This window comes from Spermophilus citellus (assembly GCF_964194105.1).
Source record: "Spermophilus citellus genome assembly, chromosome: 13".
Lineage (NCBI taxonomy): Eukaryota > Metazoa > Chordata > Mammalia > Rodentia > Sciuridae > Spermophilus > Spermophilus citellus.
The window spans coordinates 96464227-96487695 of record NC_138193.1 but is presented as its reverse complement, the minus strand read 5'-3'; the positions used below and the strand labels follow the sequence as shown (position 1 = coordinate 96487695).

At 41.1% G+C, this 23469-nt stretch overlaps 2 protein-coding genes across 2 annotated transcripts in view; one reads left to right on the top strand and one right to left on the bottom strand.

Annotated features, from left to right (window-relative positions):
* Nucleotides 1-14205: 14205 nt before the first annotated feature.
* LOC308632220 (uncharacterized protein) lies at nt 14206-16175 on the bottom strand. The gene is made up of 2 exons (XM_081264103.1): nt 15329-16175; nt 14206-14455 (listed from the first exon to the last, which is right to left on the bottom strand). Exon 1 carries the CDS (start codon nt 16044-16046, stop codon nt 15378-15380), a length of 669 nt encoding a protein of 222 aa, XP_081120229.1. The 5' UTR covers nt 16047-16175; the 3' UTR covers nt 14206-14455; nt 15329-15377.
* The window catches only part of RAB10 (RAB10, member RAS oncogene family), a 101937-nt gene continuing 94642 nt past the window's right edge, over nt 16175-23469 (top strand). The window contains exon 1 of the mRNA XM_081264104.1: nt 16175-16307. Within this exon, the coding sequence (XP_081120230.1) occupies nt 16181-16307 (127 nt within the window). The 5' untranslated portion in view covers nt 16175-16180. The remainder of the gene's footprint in view (nt 16308-23469) is intronic.

Below are 23469 nucleotides of genomic sequence, written 5' to 3'. Positions count from 1 at the left end.
AAGAAGACTTGAGTAAAATCTCATTAGTCACAAAAATACTTTTGAATTTGAACTTGAATGTATGAACTTGAGGATGTGCTCAGTCTGGCCTGGAGGTGTGTAGGGAATGAGAGCAAAGACCAACCATCTCCTGGTTATATTATCAATTTAAAACTGAGGAGGTGAATTAAGTAAGGTTTATGGGCTCTTCCATCCCTAGAGAGAGAGAGCGAGAGAGAGAATTTTTTAATATTTATTTTTTAGTTTTCGGTGGACACAAAATCTTTATTTTTTTATTTTTATGTGGTGCTGAGGATCTAACCCAGTGCCCCACGAATGCCAGGCGAGTGTGCTACCCCTTGAGCCACATCCCCAACCCCATCATCATTTTCTATAGCAAGTTTTAATTACCCACAGAAAAATCACCTTTCCTAACTTGCAATGTTAATGACAACAGCAGTTAGGGTATGCTCAGATAATGTAAACTCACATTAATATTATTTTAAGTTAAACATGTTTACAAAAAATAATGTTTTGGGCTGGGCATGATGGTGCACACCTGTAATCCCAGCAACTCAGGAGGTTGAGGCAGGAGGATTGCAAGTTAGAGGCCAGCCCCAGCAATATAGTGAGACACTCAACAACTTAGCAAGACCCTGACCCTGTCTTTAAAAAAAAAAGTAATGGGGATGTAGCTCAGTGACAAAGTATCCCTGTTTAAACCATGATACTAGGAAAGACAAAAACCAAAGAAAGTAAAAACATGACCCATAGAATAGGAGAAAATATTTACAAATCATGGACCAAATAAGAACTTGTATCCAGAGTACATAAACAACTCTTATAAATTAAGAAAAACCCCAATCCAATTTAAAAACTGAGCAATAGATTTGAATATATATTTATCCAAAGAAGATGTACAAATGGCCAGTAGCTCATGAAAGATGATCAGCATCATTAATCATTCAGAAAATGAAAATTAAAACCATAATGAGGTAGCCAGAGGGTGGTGCCTCATGCCTGTAATTCCAGTGACTTGGGAGACTGAGGCAGGAGGATCACAAGTTTGAGGCCAGCTTCAGTAACTTTGTCAAGCCCTCAACAACTTAGTGAGACCCTGTTTCAAAATAAAAAAATAAAATGTGCTAGAAACGTGGCTCAGTGGTAAAGCACCCCTGGGTTAAATCCCCAATATCAAAACCAAACCAAGGGGCCAGGGTTGTGGCTCAGTGATAGAGTGCTTGCCTAGCATGTGTGAGGCACTGGGTTTGATTCTTAGCACCGCATAAAAATAAATGAATAAATTAAAGGTCCATCAACAATTAAAAAAAAAGTAACTGTGAACTGCCTTCAGGACCATTTAAAAAAAACTCACAATGAACTAATTAGAATGAATTTCGGAAATTAAAAAAAAAATGAGATAATATTCCCCACCACCAGGTTCAGGCACTTTGGAAAATGATTTGGTGGTTCCTCAAAAAGTTAAAACATGAAGCTATTATGTGCTCCAGTAATTCCATTCCTGAGTATCTATTCAAGAGAACTGAAACATAGGTCCACTCAAAGACTTGTATATAATGGCCATACATAATCTTTTTTTCTTTTCTTTCTTTTTTTAAAATATTTATTTATTTTTTTAGTTATCGGCAGACACAACATCTTTGTTTGTATGTGGTGCTGAGGATCGAACCCGGGCTTGAGCCACATCCCCAGCCCCTTCTTTCTTTCTTTTTTTGCTCTACCACTGAGTTACATCCCAAGTCCTTTATTTATTTATTTATTTAAATTTTGAGACAGGATCTTATTAATTGCCCAGGCTGACCTTGAACTCGAAATTCTCCTGCAAGACCTTAAGTAATTTAGTAAGACCCTGTTTCAAAATAGAAAACAGAAAGAACTGGGGATGTAGCTTAGTGGTACTTCCCCAGTCCTCCGTTCAACCCCCTAGAATTGAAACAAACAAAAAAGCTGTTATAAAAAATTTACAGGGTGTGGTGATGCATACCTGTAATTCTAGTTACTTCAGAGGCTGAGGCAGGATGATCACAAGTTTAAAGACAACCTAGACAATTTAGCAAGATTTTGTCTCAGAATAAAATTTAAAGGGCTGGGGGTTTAGTTCAGCAGAAGAATACTTGCCCAGCATGTACAAAGACCTGGGAAAAATCCCCAATACCATAAGAAAAAAAAAGTTGTGTACACTATATGATCCCACAAAACATTCCTACACAAAATAGAACATTTTGGATTCTGTTTTTTATTGCTTAACCAAAAACACACATAGTATTAGTCAGGATTTTTTTTTTTTTTTTTTTTGCAAGTAACAGAAATCCAGATTGAAGTGGTTTAAGCAGAGAATAGAATGTATTGCCTCACATTGCCAAAACTTACAGGGGTTGTTGGTTTTAGGTACAGCTAAATCTAGAGGCTCAAATGATGTAATTTAAACATGCCTTTCTTTCTGTCCCTCAGACCTGATTTATTCTGTGTCAACTTCATTCTCAGGTCTACTCTCCCCAAGTGGGGGCAAGATGGCCAGCATTGTCTAGCAGGATGTAATCCTGCCAATTTGGAAGCTAAAAAGATGTCTTTCCCAATAAAAATCCAAGATTAGACTTTGATTCCCTGACCTGAATCATGTGTGTGTCCAGAGGGGTGTGATACTCTTATTGACATTATAGTAGGGTACAAACCATACTGAGTGAGTGTTGATGTTATAATGTAAAATTGGGTTATTTAAAACGTGTGAAGCTCGTATGGTGGCACATGCCTATGATGAGGCCAGCCTTGGCATCTTAGTAAGACCCTGCCTCAAAATGAAAACATAAAAAATGAAAAGGGCTGAAGGTATAGCTCAGGAGTAGAGCCTTCCTGGATTCAATCCCCAGTACAGGGGGCTGGGAGGAATAAACCAAACCAAAACAAAACAAAAGATAATGTGAGCTTATGGTGTTTTGAAAAAGAAACATGGATACTTAGAACTAACATTGATTCACTTAGAAAAAATAGTTCAAAAATTTCTACTAGGGCTGGGGGTGTAGAACAGTACTAGAATGCTTGCCTAGCATGTACAAGGCCATGGGTTTGATTCCCAGCACCAAAATTTAAAAAAAGTAAAATAAAAAAGTCTTAACTAGCTGGGTGAGGTGGTACACACCTGTAATCCCAGCTCCTTGGAAGACTGAGGCAGGAGGATCTCAATTTTGAGGACAACCTGGGCAACTTAGTGAGACACTGCGTCAAAACAAAAAATAAGGGGCTGGGGATGTGGCTCAAGCGGTAGCGTGCTCACCTGGCATGCGTGCGGCCCAGGGTTCAATCCTCAGCACCACATACAAACAAAGATGTTGTGTCCGCTGAAAACTAAATAATAAATATTTAAAAATTCTCTCTCTAAAAAAAAATTAAAATAAATAAATAAATAAAAAGAGCTAGTTTCAGTCCCCAGTAACACACACACTCACACACACACACACACACACACACACACACACACACAAATAGGACCATGAGTAGAGTATCTCAGAGGTAGATAGCTTTCCTAGCATGAGGTCCTAGTTTCAATCTTAAGCACTGCCCCAAAACTAATAAATAATAAAATAGGTTGCAAAAGTGGCAGATCAGGATAATAATGCTTGGGATTTTGCATTTAATTTTTGCAAGGCACTACACAAGTCTTTCATGATATTCTTGTAAAGACTGGATAATTGAGTTGGCTGGAGTCATAGTTCATTGACCAGCCATTTCCAAGGACTGACTGATAATGGATCAACTTACTAAATGCTGGTGAGCCACAGAGATCTGCTCTTAAACCTGACTTGGTTGACTTGCTTATTAACTATTTAATACAGACAGAGAAACCATGTTTACTAGATTGAAGGAAGTTATGGGACCAAAAACAGGTGATATGTTGCCAAGGGGACAGACCCAAATTAAAATTAAGTAGGGTGGTATGATGTGGTCTGTGCCTGTAGATGACCAAAACCCAACTAGACCATGTGGGAATCAATGGGAAAATGATGAGATTGCCAAGAATCACAGGAGAGAGGGGTGGTGCTTGGTCTTGGGCTTGAAAGCATGAAGCAAGAGCCCATCCCAAGGCAAGGTGAAGGACACTGCTGTTTATTTTGCACCCACAAAGCGCTTCATATACAATACTTTGTTTGACCCTCACGACAACCCTGCAATATAGGTTTTGTATTCCTATTTTACAAAAGACAAAAATCTGAGGCTCTGAAAAGTGAGTTTCCAGTCACACACACCAGGCTGGCCTGGAATAGTGAGGGAGGAAGCAGTGCTAGGAAGGAGGCTGACCTTGGTGACTTAGCAATGAGCTCAGCGCCTGTGTCCTCCAGCCTCAGTGCCAGGCTTGGCCCCACCAGCACCTGGAGAGTGTGCCATGTCAGGACTTACTAGACCCAGGAAAGGGGTGATGTGAGGACCCAGAGAGTTTCTCCTCACAGGTGCAGACCAAGAATTTGGTCTCCATGTTGCTCTAGCCCTGGGTCTTCTGGGATTGGGTTTAGGGGTGTCATCCTGCTCTACAGGAGTGTTTGCGGGGGGTGTCTTTATATTTAATTCTGTCTTTCTCCTAAAGCAAATCCTAGAGATGTCTGGGCATCTTCTCTGGAGAAGAAAGACTTAGGCAGATAGTAGGAGATGCTGGTGCCTGGCTCATCCTTCCCATACAGGGACAGATTCCAGGGCCCTGTCCATGTCTGTAAGGGCTTGGCAGTGATATTTTAGCTCCCTTCAGAGATAAAGTTTCAGGCATGAGGTCGCTGCTCTGGATGACAAGTGGGACACAATGGTGAGAAGCAGGCAGCAAGAAACTGTCCACTGAGGAGGATGCTGGGACAGGGCAGGATGGGGCTAGCCCAACTGGTTTATCCCGGCCAGGAAAGGACAAGCCAGATCTGGCTCCCAGGGGAGGCTAGAAAGGGAGGGGTGTGGTGCTGACTCAGGGCCTGCCTGAGTCAGGTGACAAGGCAAGGACAGCTGTTGCCTGGGTGTTTTTAGAAAAGTTTTGAGTGACAACAGCTCTCATGGGCTGCTTCTGCACCTCCTCAGAAGCAGGCGGGAAAAAGGAGGGAATATTCTTTATGACAAACTCTGAGTGAGGGGTTTCCATCTAGTTATGTTGTGTTGATCCTTCGAATGATGAATTTGGAAAACAAAAGCAGAAATTAGTTGAGTCTTACAAATTCCTTTTAAATTCTCTGAAAGTCCCTTATCTTCTTTTGCTTAGATCTTTTTAGGTGCCATGTCAGGAATCTAGTGCAGAAGTGAAGAGAGCAGGCACTCAACTTAGGAGAGCCTGGCCTCAAAACCTAACTTTATCACTTATTATTTATATGATTTTGATCAAATTTTTTAAGACTTTCAATTATGGAAAAGTTTGAATACACACAAATTATACCTGTTAGTATGGTGAACTTCCATAAATTCAGATGCAGCTTGAATAATTATTAACCTGTGGTTGCTCTTGTTTAATCTATACTCGTTTTCCTTCACCCTTATTATTATTATTACTGTTATTATTTTGAGACAGGGTTTTGCTATGTTTCAAAGGCTGGCCTTGAATTTGAGATCCTCCTGCTTCAGCCTCTAGGTGTGTGCCACTATGCCTGGCTTTTCTTTCTTTCATTTTATAAAAATTGGGTCTTGCGGGCTGGGGATGTGGCTCAACTGGTAGCGCGCTCGCCTGGAGTGCGTGCGGCCCGGGTTCGATCCTCAGCACCACATACCAACAAAGATGTTGTGTCCGCCGAGAACTAAAAAAAAAATAAATAAATAAATATTAAAAATAAAATTCTCTAAAAAAAAAAAAAAATTGGGTCTTGCTATGTTGCCCATGCCGGACTCGACCTCCTAGGCTCAAGCAATTTTCTTGCTTTAGCTTCCCAAGTAGCTGGGACCACAGCACCCAGCTTGGCTAGTGCTTCTGATAGACAGAGCTCAGAGGTGGGGTGAGGATGGGGAGTGGTGCTGAGAAGTAGAGAGGGAGAAGAGCTCTATATACTGAAAACTCATGGTGGAGAGTTTTCTAGTGAGAGAAAGTGGGTTCGATGCCAAATAGCTAAAGTCCTGACAAACGTCTAATACAGAAGTAAATGAGTGTGAATATGGGTGAGGATGGAGGAATGGCACTGGTAGGAACAAGGCAAAGAAACAGTGTCCCTATTTGTCCACTGGGCAGGTTTGCCCTGTGGACACCAGTGCCCTAAAAAGTAGGACAAAAAATAGTGGAACCCTGAATGCATAAGCATGGTCAAGGACCTGGCTTCCCCTTGTGGGTATTTAGCACAAGAGAGATGTCTACTTTCAGATATTATTTTGGCAGTGTCTAACTCAATATGTAATATGAGGGCGTTGATACCCTGGGCTTCTACCCTTTCTGGCTCCAGGAAAGAGGTGGGGCAGCCTGCAAATAACTGGGTGCTTATTGCAAAGACTTGGAACCAGACAGGGCAGGGCAAGACCTGCCAGCTGCCAGCTGCCAGTCAGTACCAAGCTTCAGGAACAGAAGCCCATAAAGTCTGGCCTACCTTGATTAAATCCGTCACATTAAAAAATTTGCATAGCTATTATTTTGCTATGTAGCGATTAAGGGTAAAAAAAATATATGCCTCCATAAATATCCTAAATTCCCTGAAGTGTGCCTCATAGCCCTGTTTTGTGTTGTCCCATCCAGGGGGTTTACTATGCAAAGTTTCATGTTCAAAGAGAAACTACTATGTTTATGTATTAATTGGTGTTCTCCATTCTTTGGCATGAACTGAGTAGTTATTACTTTAATAGATAGCCAAATATTAGAAAACATAATTATCCTTTAATTCAGATGATATTTTTATTTTTATTTATACATTAAAAAAGAGATTATGGGTTGGAGATGTAGCACAGTGGTAGAGAGCTTGCCTAGCATGTGCAAGACCCTAGGTTCGATCCCTACTACTGAAAAAAAATAAGAGTTGAGAAAAAAATATACATTTACATCAACTTACAATGAATATACTGTATATATGTAGTCCCCCGAATCCTTAAGATTCCTACCTGATGCACAATCACTTTTAAAAGAGGCATAAAGTTGCAAAAATGGATTTAGAAGTTCTTTCCTTATAGGATGTTCCCATGGAATAATAGAATGTTTTCCATGTCTCAAAACAAGTGATTTTTAACTGGATGCTAAAAATCATGTCGTAGGGGGCTGGGGATGTGGCTCAAGTGGTAGCGCGCTTGCCTGGAATGCGTGAGGCACTGGGTTGGATCCTCAGCACCACATAAAAATAAAATAAAGATATTGTGTCCACCTAAAATTAAAAAATAAATATTTAAAAAAAATCATGTGGTGCATACCTGTAACCCCAGTGACTCCAGAGGCAGAGGCAGGAGGATCACAAGTTCAAGGCTAGCCTAGCAACTTCTCAGAGCCCTAGAAAGTTAGTGAGACTCTGTCTCAAAATAAAAAAACAACAACCTGGGGATGTGGCTCAGGGGTTAAATGCTCCTGGGTTCAATCCCTGGTACCAAAACAAAATAAAACAACAACTCCCAAAACAACAGAAAACCAAATGATTTTGAAAAAACTTGTGCTCCTCTAGATTAGCATTTTTCAAACCAATGGTCCCCAAATAGATTTTTTTTAAGTTCTTGTGGTGATGATAACAATGTTTCTGAAAATTAACTGAAAGCCAAGCACCATGTCTCATTTAATCCTCACACAACCCTATGGTCATTTCTATTTTGTTCCCACTTCACAGAAAAAAAACACCTTTAGGAGGTTAGGCAATTTATCCAAGGTTTTCTTTCAATAAAATGAAGTGTATGGAACTTAGGTCTGGCAGACTCAAGGCCCATGTTTTTAGCCATTGTGCTACACCAGTTGCTCCCTCTGACGCAGGTGGAAGAGTTGGCATTCCTTGACAGGAGTCCAGGGTGCAGAATTTTTTTATTGTGTGTGTGTGTGTGTGTGTGTGTGTGTGTGTGTGTAAAATCTGCTGTTTTCAACCATTGGATTTCTTTCTTTTGTTTTCCTTACTCCTGATGATATTATTAAATATTTGCAACTCAAGTCAGATCTGATTCTTGCTTTTTCCTGTTCTAATTTTTTATTCTCCCTCCTTTGACTTATTTCTGTACCATGTTTTTCCTCCAAGATGGCTGTTGCTTTGATAATTTATCTGTTCTAAATTTATTTTTAACTTTTCTGCTCTCATTGTTCTTATGGTATAATTCATTCTTTCTTAATAGTAATAACTTACATTTGCATAGTGTTTGCTCTATATTAAAGTACATTTACATGTTATCTTATTTAATTTTTAAAACAATCCTGGGAAATACTATTCCTCTGGTATCAGCTTGATGTGAGGAAAATAGTGAGGCTAAATGAATCATCTATTGTTGTGAACAGTCACTAGCTGAGCTGATTCTTTTCTTTTCTTTTTTTTTTTTTTTTTTTTTTTTTTGTGGTGCTGGGGATTGAACCCAGGGCCTTGTGCATACAACATACACTCTACCAAATGAGCTATATCCCCAGCCCCCAAGCAGAGCCAATTCTTGAAGCTATATTGTCTGACTCCCAAGTTTAGTGTATTCTACTTTAACACAGTTGCCCTGTTAGCCTTAACAGTATTTCTTGTTCACAGAAATAAACTCTATAATGGAGCTATATTTACAAGAAATAGAAAGCCCAATGATCCATTTTCAGACTACAGTATTTAGCTTTTAATGTAAAATTACTGAGGATGTAAGAAAAGCAGCTGAAGAGAAAATAGAACAAATGGTTACCAGCAGTTAACACCTGAGTGTGAGAGATTCACAGCCCTTCCACAAACAGGAGGTGACAGGAAGTGGGCTGAAGTGGGCTGGCCTGACCAACAAGATAAACTTCATAGTGCCAAAATGCACTCAATCATTGCAGAAAGGCCTTCTCATCCCAAGAGAACAAAGGGAGGTGGGTACAATTTAAGGTTACCAGTTTTTAAGTAACCCAATAGGAGACAGTAAAACCCAGAGAAGGAGAGATCTGGGAGGAGTGACCAGCCCTGAGGATCTACTCAGACAATGAGGAACCAGGGAAGAAGCCCTGAACACTAGGGAGTAAAATGCTGATTGAAACTGCTCTGGGTGTGCCTGTTCCCCCAGACACCCAATCTTGCAAGACTGTCAGTAAGAGCCTTGCTTTTTGCTATACCTGTGTTTCTTAGTCATTTCTTTGGGTTTGGGCAGGTGAGCTTGTTTCTCACATTTATTTATTTAATAAAATTAATAAGCCAGGCAGGGTACTAAAGTCAACTAAAAAAAAATATATATATATATATATATATATATATATATTTAGTTGACTTTAGTACCCTAAAATATATATATATATATATAAAAGAGAGAGAGAGAGAGAGAGAGAGAGAGAGAGAGAGAGAGAGGAAACAGCCGTGGTGAAAGCATTTAAGCTGAAGGCTAAAGGAATGTTAGGTGGTCTGAGGAGAAGGTGCATCTCACAAGCAGAGAACCGTGTTAAAGTAACTTGGAATCAGGAAGATATATAGTAACTGTGGGAAAGAAAATATTTTTTTCTGGAGCAGACTGTGTGGAAGGTAAGTAGGGAAGAAAGGTTGACTAGGGCCTGGAGCCCCTTAAATGCCAAGGCCAGCATTTCAGAGTTGAGACATCCTTGACAGTGGAACTAGTACACACACAACCAATGAACAGGGGAAGACTTTGGACAATACTTTTTTTTTTTTTGGTACCAGGGATTGAATCCAGGGGTCTTAACCACTGAGCAACACACCCCCAGCCAGCTTCTATTCTTATTTTGTGACAGGGTCTTCTTAAATTGGCTTAGGGCCTTGCTAAATTGCTGAGGCTGACTTTGAACTTGTGATCCTCCTGCCTCAGCCTCCTGAAACACTGGGATTACAGGTGTGTGTGGTGGTACCCTGCTGGGGCAACACATTTTTTTTTTAAATAGAGGGGGTCTGGGGCTGGGGATGTGGCTCAAGTGGTAGCGCGCTCGCCTGGCATGCATGTGGCCCGGGTTCGATCCTCAGCACCACATACAAAAAAAAAAAAAAAAAATAGAAGGGGTCTAAATCAAGATATTCAGGCAGCCAGGCATGGGGGCTCAGATTGCATGGTAGAGCAACCTACTGTTCCAGAAGGCTGGAGGACTGCTTGAGTCCAGGAGTTTGGGACCACATGGCCAGAATCCATGTGTTTAAAAAAAAAAAAAAGTATGGGCTGGTGCTATAGCTCAGTGGCAGAGCACTTGCCTAGCATGCAGGAGGCACTGGGTTCGATCCTCAGCACCGCATTAAAAAATCAACAAATAAAATAAAAGGCATTCTATCCATCTACAACTATACACACACACACACACACACACACACACACACACAAAGTAAGCAGAACAGAATTTTGGCAGGCTCTGGTGATAAAAGTAGACATTAGGCAACTAGTACTTAGCCTCAGGACAGTCTAACCTTCCTCTTGGAAGTCTGTGGGTGTGAACACAGGAAATAGGCAGCAGTAAATAGGCAAAGTCACAGAGACTGGAGGATTTGGTTTTATAGAAGGTAATGAATGACACAGCAGGGCTTGCCCTTCCAGGGAAGACTCCACACTTAAGAACCAAGAGAGCAAGGGTATGTTGTGGGAAGCAAAAGAGCAAGAAATCAGGTACAGAGATTAAGCAATAGTGCAAGAGAATAATGGTAAAGATGCTCCTGAGTCAAAATCTTTTGAGACAGGAATTTCTTATAAGCCATATAGGCAGGTCCTAAAAGCTTAAGCTGAAGGCTGGAACCAGGACTTGTTCAGCTCAGTTTTTTGTTTTGAAAAAAACAATAAACACAATACTTTCACAATGTAGATATATAAATATACTCATTTTCTTTCTTTCTCCCCTAACTTTTTTTTTCCTTTTGGTATTAGGGATTGAACCCAGGGGCTCTTTATCACTGAGCTGCACCCCCAATCCTTATTTTTTATTTTGAGACAGGGTCTCACTAAATTCTAGGGCTGATCTTTTTTTTTTTTTTTTTTTTTTTTTTAAAGAGAGAGGAGAGAGAGAGAGAGAGAGAGAGAGAGAGAGAGAATTTTTAATATTTATTTATTTTTTTAGTTCTCGGCAGATACAACATCTTTGTTGGTATGTGGTGTTGAGGATCGAACCTGGGCCGCACGCATGCAAGGCGAGCGCGCTATCGCTTGAGCCACATCCCCAGCCCTCTAGGGCTGATCTTGAACATCTAATCCTCCTGTCTCAGCTTCTTGACTTGCTGGGCTTATAGGCACGGGCCACTGGGCCCTAGTCTCATTTTCTTTTTGGGCTTTGCAAATATTTGGACTATATTTATTACAAAGAAACTTTGAAAAAGGCATAAATAGTAAACTAGTATTAGTTAGGGGGCTGGGGATGTGGCTCAAGCGGTAGCGCGCTCGCCTGGCATGCGTGCGGCCCGGGTTCGATCCTCAGCACCACATACAAAGATGTTGTGTCCACCAAAAACTAAAAAATAAATATTAAAATTCTCTCTCTCTCTCTTTAAAAAATAAATAAATAAATAAATTCATTGATCACCCAGAACTTTAAAAAAAAATTAGTTAGGCATTTTTTTCATTGCTTGTGCTTTTTATCAAATATTACTTTGTGACTCTAGGTTTATCTTTTAGGCCTACATCCTCATTTATTATTGTTTTTATTTTGGTAAAGGGGGATTGAATTCAGGTGCACTCAACCACTGAGCCATATATATACCCAACCCTGTTTTGTATTTTATTCAGAGTTGCTTACCACCTTGCTTTTGCTGAGGCTGGCTTTGAACTCTTTTTTTTTTTTTTTTTTTTTTTTTTTTAAAGAGAGAGAGAGAGAGAGAGAGAGAGAGAGAGAGAATTTTTTTTCAATATTTATTTTTTAGTTTTCGGTGGACACAACATCTTTGTTTGTATGTGGTGATCGAACCCGGGCCGCACGCATGCCAGGCGAGCGCGCTACCGCTTGAGCCACATCCCCAGCCCTGGCTTTGAACTCTTGATCCTCTGCCTCAGCTTCCCAAACTGCTGGGATTACAGATGTGCACCACTTATTATTTTTTGAGGTAGGGTCTCACTAAGTTGCTTAGAGTCTTGCTAATTGCTGAAGCTGACCTGGAACTTGAAATTCTCTTGTCTTAACCACTCCCTGGAGTGGTGCTGTAAGCCCAGCAGCTCTGGAGGCTGAGGCAGTAGGCCAACTTCAAAGCTAGCTTGGGAAGCTCTTTTGCCTCCCACAACACACCCTTGCTCTCTTGGTTCTCTTAGAAAGACCCTGTCACCAAAAATAAAAATAATTTTTTTTTTTTTTAATGTAGCAGAGCACAGTGGCGGATGGTTACGCCTCACCCCACCTCCAGAGCCACCAGAGAGAGGCTGAAGGGAGACGCCATGCTGATGTCCTGTGTCAGGAAACTGGGCGACTGGGGCGCGCTGAAGCCACAGCGAGCGGGCTCCTAAGTGGAAGAAAGTGGGCGACCAACTTCGCCCAAACTCCTGCTTGCCAGAGAAGGGCCCTGGCTGAGGCAGCAGCGGGAGGGGACTGTTGCAAACAGTCTTTAAAAAAAAATTTTTTTTTTGTAGTTGTAGATGGACACAGTACTTTTGTTTATTCTTTATGTGGTGCTGAGGATCAACCCAGTGCCTCACACATGCTAGGCAAGCACTCTGCTGCTGAGCCCCAGCCCCAGCCCTTGTTTTATTCTTTTTCTAGAGTCACAGGTCTCCCTTGTCTTGATCACTTTTGTTGGCTTCAGTGGCAGATATAAATGGATGCTTATGCCTCATACCAGTAAAACTTTTTTTGGGGGTGGTGGTGGAGGTACCAGGATTGAACCCAGCCAGAGGCACTTAACCACTGAACCACATTCCTTGCTGGTTTTATATTTTATTTTGACAGAGTCTTGCTAAGTTGCTTGGGGCCTCACTAAGTTGCTGAGACTGGCTTTGAACTTGTGATCCTCTTGTCTCAGCCTCCCATACTGTGAAACTTTTAATTAATTTTACTAAATTAATACTAAGTACCAAATACTAAGTACTGGCTGAGCCTTCCAATTCTTACCTTTATGCTGTTATTTGGAGGTTTTTCTTCCCTTTACTTTTTTGGATATAGTCCTGGTTCCACCACTAATAGTGTAAACTTTCTTCTTCTTAGACTTCCCATCTGTCAATTATGTCCAGGGGTTGAATTACATCAAAGATATGACAGTTCTAAAATTCTATGCTCCTGAATCAATAATAAGTAAAAATTTCTAATAAATATAATTTCTGAAGTTTTAGAACATGGGTTCATTGGAGAAAAGGTTCTAACTGATAAAATTATTGGTTATAACTGGGATATAGACTGAAGTTTAAAGAATTTTGTTTTATTTAGCTGCTCATTATTTCCTAAATTTACATAATAGTATTACTCTCCAAATTAAGCTTTCTACATCAAAAAATCATAATACTTTTGGGATGGGGAGGTAGCTCAGTGGTAGAGCACTTGCCTGGCATATGCATAAGCCCTGGGTTCAATCCCCAGCACCAAAAAACAAAAACAACTTTTAAGATGCTTTACAATATTGGGGGTTGAGTTTATCAGATTTATTTTATTTATTTTCAAGCTAACACTGAAAATTTTGAGGTACTCAAGGGTTATAACTCTTGAATTGATGACAAATTTGTGAAGCACTGCTCATAGCTGGCTTTGTGATTTGCATAGCTAGCCTATTTTAGAATTGTTGATTTTATCATAAGACATTCCCAGCTGAATAAGAAATGATTCAGGGGATAAGTAGGTTTAAGAGATAAGATTATGAAAAACAATCAGAGAATCCAATCTAAGAGGGAGATATATTAGAGAAGACAAGCATCTTAAGTCATGAAGTTTAGGAGTGTTTGGGAAGGAAAAAGAATGTAAGACAAGTCTTTATTTTTGTTCTAAGGATGGAACATGTTAAGTGCGGGCTCTGCCACTTAGCTAAACCGCCAGCCTCCCATGCTACAGTTTTGTGTTTTTTTTTGCACTGGAGATTGAACTCAGGGGTGCTGTATTAAGAAGCTGGACCCACAGCTCCTTTTTTTGAGACAGGGTCTCATTAAATGGCCTGGAACTTGCCATTTTTCTGCCTCAGCCTCCTGAGTAGCTGGGATTACAGGTGTGAGAGACCACACTTGGCAAGACAAGTCTTTGAAGAATTTGAAACTGAAACATGATGACTGGAACTTCCCCAAAGACTCATTTTAATTACATATCAAATACAGCAACATTCTGGTGACGGTGGGGTTGTGTGTAAAACTGTGGCTTCAAATTCTCTCTGAATCCTTGTTTCTTGCTTTCCAGATGTCCCAGAGTTTAATACTTTTTCAAGCTGAACCAGCTCACCAGGTTCAACCACTTTGAGATCACATCCTAGGCATGCTGTAGTGATGGAGCATACTGAGGTCAGAAGCACATATTTTCCAACTATGGAAAAAAAGAAAAAAAAAAGGGGGAAAGGGTAAGTGTAAATAAGATTGATGGGGAGCTGGGTGAGGTGGCACACACCTGTAATCTCAGTGACTCTAGAAGCTGAGGCAAGAGGATCGCAAGTTCAGAGCCAGCCTCAGTAATTCTGCGAGGCCCTAGATAATTCAGTGGGATCCTGACTCAAAATAAGAAGGGCTGGGGATGTGGCTCAGTGGTTAAACTCTCCCGGGTTCAATCTCCAGTGCCCGCCCCCGCACCCCTCCCCTCCAAAAAGAGAAACACTGTTGAGGGTAGAAGAAAAAGGATAAGGCAAATGAAAAGAAAATGCAAGGTTCAGGTGGGCTTCACCATCTTTGGATTTTTCGACAAGGTGGTACGACTTGGCGGCAGGGAGGGCCCCGCCTCCTGTGCATAGAGTTCTTGGCGTCTCCAGGATTCCCAAGGACCGCAAAGGCCTGGAGCGGGTTCTACGCGCAGAGCACAGCAGCGAACCTTCCGTTCGCGGGGAGATTCTCTCTGCGCCCAGGTGTTCCTCAGCCTTCCTTTTCTCGCCCGGGAAGGACGATTACATCATTCCAACCCGAGTACCTTGGACAGCTTTTCCATTTCGAACTCCTGCTCTAACGCCAATTTTTCCTGCTTAAAGAAACTGGGATGCAGCAGTAATATTCCTCTTGTCATGGCCGGCCCACTAAAGCGAGCACTCCAGGAGGCTTTCAAGTTTTACAAAGAACCTATTAAATGACGCTGGCCTTTATTTTATATATGTCTACGAGCTGTAGCTACACAAGAAAACATGACCACCTACGCCCGTCGCTGCGCCAAGATTCTCAAGCGCCCCACTCCCAACAAACTCCACGCAGAGGTTACCCGGAGTAGTTCGCTGGGAGACCCCGGGAATGCAAGAGGGAAGCAGGGACTAGCCACCGTGCTGCGCCTGCGCAGTCACTAGGCAGCGCCTCTCGCGGGGCGTGCTCGTACCGCCGCGCACCCTATCAGGCGGCCACAGGGTGCGCGCCCGCGGCCTCGCCCTCTCTGGCCCCGCCCCCGGCCCCTCTCGGCCCGGCTTCAGATTGAGATCCTTCGCTCCTGTCTCCGCCCCCATGTACCCGCAACACTCTCTTGCGCGCGTGCGCAGAGGCGGACCGCAGGGCGAGGGCGCGAGGGAAGGGCGGGCGTACGTCCTTGCGTGCGTCTCAGGCAGCGCGCACGCCGGCGTGAGAGGGCACGGGGAAAAGGTGGCTCTGGCTGGGGCGGCTCTCCTTCCTGGGGCTATGTAGCTGGGTTCGTCCGCTCGCGGTCTTCCTTTGCTGTCCTCGCCGCGTCCCATCGCGGAGTTCTGCCCGGGAGGGGCTGTCCTCCCGCCCGCCGAGCTCCCTCGACGGCAGAGCTCACTCGCTAGCCTGTGGGAGCGTCCCGGCCGAGCAGCCCTGAGGGGGGAGGGGAGGCCATTTTGTCCCGACCGACTCCCCGGAACCGGGCGGAGCGGCTGGGAGAGGCTGCGGAGCTGCGGTCGCCGCCCTCGGAGGCACGGGACGCCGCCACCGTCGAGGCTTTCTTGAGGAGGCCGTTCCTTGGTCGCCCGCATCCTCTCGAGCCCTCCTATTTTCCCACGCTTCCCCGGTCCTCCGGCCCAAGAACGCCCGGGTGAGGAGTTGGCCGTGGTGAGAAGGACCGATCCCTTGGGGCCGCCGGCGGCGAGAGCCCGAGCCGCTCCTCCCAATGGCGAAGAAGACGTACGACCTGCTTTTCAAGCTGCTCCTGATCGGGGACTCGGGAGTGGGGAAGACCTGCGTCCTTTTTCGTTTTTCGGATGATGCCTTCAATACCACCTTTATTTCCACCATAGGTAAGACCTGTGGGAGGGTGTCGGACGGCCTCTGTAGCGGCGAGCCGTTTTCTCTTACTCCAGACATCTTGCTTCTTGTAATATACGCCTTTGTTTCAGTGATTCCGATTCCAAACGACAGACCCAAGTTACTGTTTGAATCAGCTTTGAGCTGACTGGGGCGGGGTCTTCCCATGCTTCCCATCCGGTCTTCTGCTTTCAAGGTCTCCCCCTTTGCTCTGCCCGCTGACACAAAATATGCAGGGGTTTACAACGTTCCAGAATCCTGCCTGTTTCTTTAAGTGACTTGACTGGCTTTTTTCATATTTGTAGAATTGCTACATGTGTGACATTTTTAAGAGAGAGATTTTAGTGTTTCGGGTTGAAGCAATACTAGCTAGTTGGTCAAGGCCCTAATTTATACTTGGGGGCAAAAAGAAGATTGCATATGGTCACAACTTGGAGTGAACTTGAGGGTTTGTGTGAAGAATAATTAAGGCAAATTAGAGGGGAAAAGTGAGTTGGCCGCGTTGACTAATCCATTGATGTGTCAAACAATCGGAGGCTCTTGGTGCTTGGGGTGGGAATCTATGGCATGTTTGCCTCATAGTGTTTTTCAAGACATCAACAGAAACAGTAATCTGAGAAACATGATCAGCTTCTGTCCTCAACTTGACAGAATGGAGTTTTCTTTTCTGGTTTATTTGATGCTAGAATTTACAGTAAAGTGTGTTGTTGTTCACAGCCTTAAGGACTCTAAAACACTTTGACCACGTTTCAGAATTACTTGTTGTGAAAGTAAGAGCTAAAGGTTGACCTTTTAATCGGTTTCCCGTTTAGGAAAAGAAAAGGGAAGGCTAAGAAAGTCCCTTTTGACTCTTGCACTAACATGACTTGTGTGCTAAAGTAATTGTGCATGAAGTTCACTTTCTACCTCCCACAATCCTTGAAGAACACCTGGTTATCTGTCATTGGGAGCCCAGCTTCTGCATTGGGTCAGTGGAATAAAACCCTTTTAAAAATGTAACTAATTTTATAATGAGATTATTTAGAGAGGTAACTGCTGTAGTCTTTGAACTCTGGGGGTTGTCAAAATTAAATTGGTTTCAGGCAATTAATAGCATTATAGCTGGTTGGGATTTCTTATGATATTTATCAGCAATTTAAGTCATTCTCATAAAACAAGTTATATTGAAATAAAATCGGACAAGTAATTAAATATGTTTTTTATTTAAATCACCTTCTTGGGGAAGGGGGCTTTTCATCATCATTCCCTGGGTACCATACTGTTGAGAGTATCTTGATACTTAGAACTTGTTAGCACTTCTTAGCACAAAGTTTGCTTTTAGCTGTAGCTGGGTGGGTCAATCAGCAAATACCTAATGCTAGGCACTTTCATAGGCACTGTGGAGAAGTGGTGGACGTTGTAGACCCCTTGAGCATTCTGGTGAGAACAATCAGCAGTGTGGACAGTGCTAGAGTAGTAAGCACAGGGAGGAGGGGACTAGTGTGAATTGTGAAGAGTCTGAGTAGTCTTGCATGGACATGATGTCTTAAATGCATTCTGGCCAGGCATGGTGTAGTCCCAGTGACTTGCCAGGCTGAGGCAGGAGAATTGCAAGTTTGAGGCCCATGTAGGCAACTTAGCTAGACCCTGTCTCAAAATAAAAAAAAAATAGAAAGGGCTGGGAGTGTAGCTGAGGGATAGAGTGCCCCTGGGTTCAATTCCCAGTATTGCAAAAGAAAAAGGAAAGAAAGAAAGAAAGAACAAACAAACAAACAAAAAAACACACACAATAAAATGAAGTCTGAAGGACAATTAAGAATTGGGCCAGAGGGATGAGATAGTCTTTCTGGAGAGGGAGGATTTAATTCATGTGATCAGTTTTAACCAGCCTTTGAGAAGGATGGCATAGAGAGAAGGCAGCAGAGCAATATCTTCATCTACTTTAGTTTTTTTTTTTTTTTTTGAAAACCCAATCCTGTGAGAAAATGGCATAATTTTTGTGTATAGTCCTTTTACTTGGGAAATGTGTAGTGGTTTTGCATCAGGCCTGCTGGGTAGGAATCCTAGTTCCACAGGTTATAGCTCTGCAACTTTGGCAAGTTACTTAACCTTTCTCTGCTTCAGTTCATTCTTTTGATCATTCCTTCTTTTGGATTGAACCCAGGGGTATTCTACCACTGAGCTAGCACTTTTTTTTTTTTTTTTTTTTTTTTGAGACAGTCTCTCCACCTAGTTCTCCAGGCTGGCCTCCAACTTTTGATCCTCCTGCCTCAGCCTCCCAAGTCACTGATACTACAGGCACGTTCAACATGCCCAGCTTCTTTAGAAATAACATTAATAATAGTATCTACTACATAGATAGTTGTTAGGATTTTATAAATGAGAGTAAAGTACTTTGGGTGGTGCCAGGCATTTTTTTGTAGGAGCTCTGGGCAGTGTACAATAGCTATATATAGAATATGTGAGTCTTCTGCTATGAGACAGAAAGTTACACAGTGTTACTTTATGGATTGAATGTCCCACACTTGGTAGTCCCTCAAATGTTTGTGTTCTTTTTTTTTTTTTTTTTAAATATTTTTATTAGTTATTGATGGACCTTTTTTTATATATATTATATGTGGTGCTGAGAATCGAACCCAGTGCCTCACACATGCTAGGCAAGTGCGCTACCTCTGAGCCACAACCCCAGCCCTTGTTTGTGTTCTTTTAAACAATTTCATTTTAGTCTCTGATGTTTATGTATTTTGATAAAAGATATTGACTAGTGTAGGCTGAGTACAGCTTCAACACATATGAGCTCTGTGCATAGATTTGGTAGTATACTATTGTCTTAACCAGTGCTGTTCAAAAAAGAAATGTGAGCTGCATACATGATTTCACTTTCTTTCTTTTCTTTTATTTTTTTTTTGGTAGTGCTGAGGATGGAACTCAGGGGTTCTACACTACTAAGCTACACCCCCAGCCCTTTTTATTTTTAATTTTGATACTAGGTCTGGTTAACTTGCCCAGGTTGTCCTCAAACTTTTGATCCTCTTGCTTCAGCCTCTCAAGTGATTGGGATTACAGGTCTGTACCACTGCTCCTGGCTAAATAATGTTTTAACTCATAGCTAAGATGTTATTTTATTGTGTAGTAAATTTTAAACAATTGAGTTATTTTACACTGTTCTTCTCCAGTGTAATCTATACTTACAGCTCACCTCAATTTAGATTAGGCATATTTCAAATGCTCAGTAGCCACATATGGCAGTAATTACCAATAGTTCACGTCTAGACAATCCAAAGCCAATTGATTAATGTGCAGATAACTAGAAGTACTCTGAATGTATACTACTTTTTAGGATATTTAAAATATTAGTTGAGTGGGTAATTTTACTTATTTATTTATTTATTTGTTTTGAGGTGCTGGGGATTGAACCCAGAACCTTGTGCAACCAGACAGGAACTCTGCCAATGAGCTATAACCCAGCCATTGTTTTTTCACTTACAGCATTCTTTAAGTATAAATGATAGAGATGTTTGTGAGTTATCATTTAATTTTTATTGTTTGTTTATTTGTTTTTGGTGCTGGGAATTGAACTCAGAATCTTGTGCTTGCTAATCATGGGCTATATAACTGGGCTACACCTCCAAATCCAGCATCTGAGATTTGGTGGTGTTTTTTTTTTTTTTTTTTTGGGGGGAGGGGTACTGGGGATTTGGGGATTGAACCCAGAGGCACTGAGCCACATCCCCAGCTCTTTTTTGTATTTTATTTAGAGACAGGGTCTCATTGAGTGGCTTATGTTGGCTTTGAACTTGTGATTCTCCTGTCTTTAGCCTCCCAGCTGCTGGGATTACAGGCATTTGCCACCACACTTGGCTGAGGTTTGTTATAGAAGTAGAAGTAATTATTGTGTTCAGAAAGCCCAGACTCTCAAAATAAGGTAGGTACTCATTATTTCAGGCACAGTTTTTCTTTCTTTTTTTCCTTTTTGGAACTGGGGATTGAACTGGGGGCGGGGGGCACTCCACCACTGAGTCACATATCCAGCCCTATTTTGTATTTTATTTAGAGACAGGGTCTCACTGAATTGCTTAGCTTAGTGCCTTACCATTGCTGAGGCTGGCTTTGAATTTGCAATTCTCCTGTCTCAGCCTTCGGAGTCGCCATTGCGCCCAGCTACAGTTGTTTTTCTTTCATTATTTATTTTTTTTTAAATATTTTTTTCTAGTTGTATTTGGATACAATACCTTTATTTTTATGTCGTGATGAGGATGGAACCTAGTGCCTCACCCGTGCTAGGCGAGCATTCTATTACTGAGCCACAACCCCAGCCCCTACAGTTGTTTTTCTTAATGAGGATTGGTTCTTTTTTTTTTATTTTTCATTTTTTTATTGGTTCAAAACATTACAAAGCTCTTAACATATCATATTTCATACATTTGAGAGGATCGGTTCTTTGAAGAAATAATTTTTGTAGATATATAGTGTTTATTGTAGTTACAAAGACTTGAATTTATAAATTTTTCTGTGTTCTTTCAATTCTCACATATTTGTAATTAGAAATTATGTAAGATATTTGTGGTCAGAAATATTCGGACAGAAATAATTGCAAAAACAAGTTCCTGGTATGTTCTGCACTAAACCAATCTCAAAGCAAATTGAAGACATTGGGATATAAGTTGCACAAGGGCAGAGATCTTGGTATTTGTTTGGCTGATAAGTATGAAGTACCTAGAAGAATCCCTGTATTTAATGGGTGCATGATAAATAAAGGCAGGCAGATACATACAATCAGGATTCTTTTAATATAGGATTGGGACTAGTTTAATGTTTTTCTTTTCACCTACTTCCTGAATATTAAGTGAAGTAGTTTGGGATCAGATTTTACTTAAGACTATTAGCTAATATAATTTTACGGCAAACTTGGTCTTTGTAATTGAAAGATTGTAAAAGTTGTTTAAGAAAGTTGCTTTTTGTTGGATAACAGATTTCAGTGGCTGATTTGGTTATAACTCTTTTGGCAGTATGAGCTCAGGAATGTATTCCCCATTAGTGATTTGAGAGTCACGTAAACTTGTCTCAAAAGCACAAATTTTTAGTAGGGTGTTTCCTTTGGATATGCCATCTTTTGATGTTGCTAATCCTCCACCCACCCCAGATTTATGATTACTTTTTCCACAGGCAATATCTTCCATTGGGAAATGGAGCCTCTGGACTCTGTGTGAGTTAAAAAAAATTAAGTTGGTAAAAGATTTTGCCCCCGGGAGAGGTATAATGCATCCTTTTTCTCGTCTGGAGTGTTTTCACTAGCTTTAGAAGAATAAGTTGAGTCTACTAATTTGCATTTAGGAGCCAGTTGATTAAATTGAGCCAAGTCCATTTTCTGTAGAGTGGCTGCTCTTTTGGAGAAATGAGCCAAACCTTTGTCATATTAAACGTGTCTGGGCTCTCCTGTGATACTCAGGCAGCAGCTCATGCAATAGGAATGTCACAGTGCCTAAGGAATTTTTCTCGGTTGAACATGTACTTTAGTATTGATTAAAAACTGTTTAGGGCTGGGATTGTAACTCAGAGGTATAGAGCTTGCCTAGCATGTGTGAGACACTGTGTTTAATCCTCAGCATTACATAAAAATAAATAAAAAAAAGGTATTGTATCTATCAACAACTAAAAAAAAAATAATCCAAGGCTGGGGCTGGGGCTCAGTGGAAGAGCGCTCACCTAGCACATTCAAGGCACTGGGTTCAATCCTCAGGACCACATAAAAATAAATAAATAAAATAAAGATATTGTGTCCAACTGCAACTAAAAAAAAAAAAAAAAACTTATCTAGACTTTTCTCCAAAGCACATGTACAAATGGCCAATAAGAACATGAGAATATACTCAACATAACTAATAATTAGTAAAATACAAGTAAAAAATCATAGTGAGATGTTACTTTATACCCATTAGGATGGCTGATATCAAAAACAGATAACATACAAGTGTTGGTGAGGATATGTAGAAATTGGAGCTCTGGTGCATCGCTTGTAAGAGTATGAAATGGTATACCTGTTGTGGGAAACAGTATGGCACTTTTTCTAAAAATTAAGAATATGATCCAGTAATTATGCTTCTAAGTTATATCCAAAAGAATTAAAAGCAGGGACTTGAACCAGATGTTTGTACACTAGTGTTCATAGGCATATTATTTACAATAGCCAAAAGATGGAAACAAATGTTCATCAGGGAATGGATGATTAATAAACAAAATATGTTATATTTGCACAGTGAGCATTATTCAGCCTTAGAAAAATTCTGATAAGAGGTACAATACTTGAAAACATGCTATGAAGTGAAATAAGCCAGACACAAAAGAACAAATATTGTGTGAGGTGTCTAGAATATGCAAATACATAGAAATAGGAAAACAGTGATTTCTGGGTTGTGGAAGACAATGTTAGAGGGATTTATTTTTTAATGGGCACAGAATTTTAGTTTGAGAGGATGAAAAAGTTCTGGAGGTAGGTCATGGTGATGGTTGTATAACATTAGAATGTGGGGCTGGGGATGTGGCTCAAGCGATAGCTCTCTCGCCTGGCGTGCCTGCGCCCCGGGTTCGATCCTCAGCACCACATACAAACAAAGATGTTGTGTCCTCCGAAAACTAAAAAATAAATATTAAAAAAAATTCTCTCTCTCTCTCTCTCTTTTTAAAAAAAAAAAAACATTAGAATGTGTTTAATGCCACTGAATTGTACTTAAAAATGTATTTAAAACTGGTTAAAATGCACAAAAAAGATAAAAACTGTATAATTTCACTTACATGAGGTATCTAAAGTTAGATTGGTAGAAACAGAAAGTAGAATGATGATTTCCCTTGGGCCACAGCCTGAGGGGGAAGTAGAAAGTTGTTTAATTGGGTTCAAAACAACTCATTTCAGTTTGACAAGATGAAAAAGTTGTATTGCACAACGATGTTATATATACCCTTCTCCCACTGTGTAGAAATGGAAATGGTTCCAGGCCCCTGTGCCAAAATCTGTGGATCAAGTCACTGTACAAAATAGTATAGTATTTGTGCTGGATGGAATGGTGCACAACTGTAATCCCAGTGATTTGGGAGTCTAGGGCAGGAGAATCACAAGTTCAAGACCAGATTGGGCAATTCAGCAAGATAAGACCCTATCTTAAAATAAAAAGTAAAAAG

What these genes read in the sequence shown, in the direction of transcription:
- LOC308632220 (XM_081264103.1), bottom strand. Translation starts at nt 16,046, where the DNA reads ATGCGGGCGACCAAGGAACGGCCTCCTCAAGAAAGCCTCGACGGTGGC.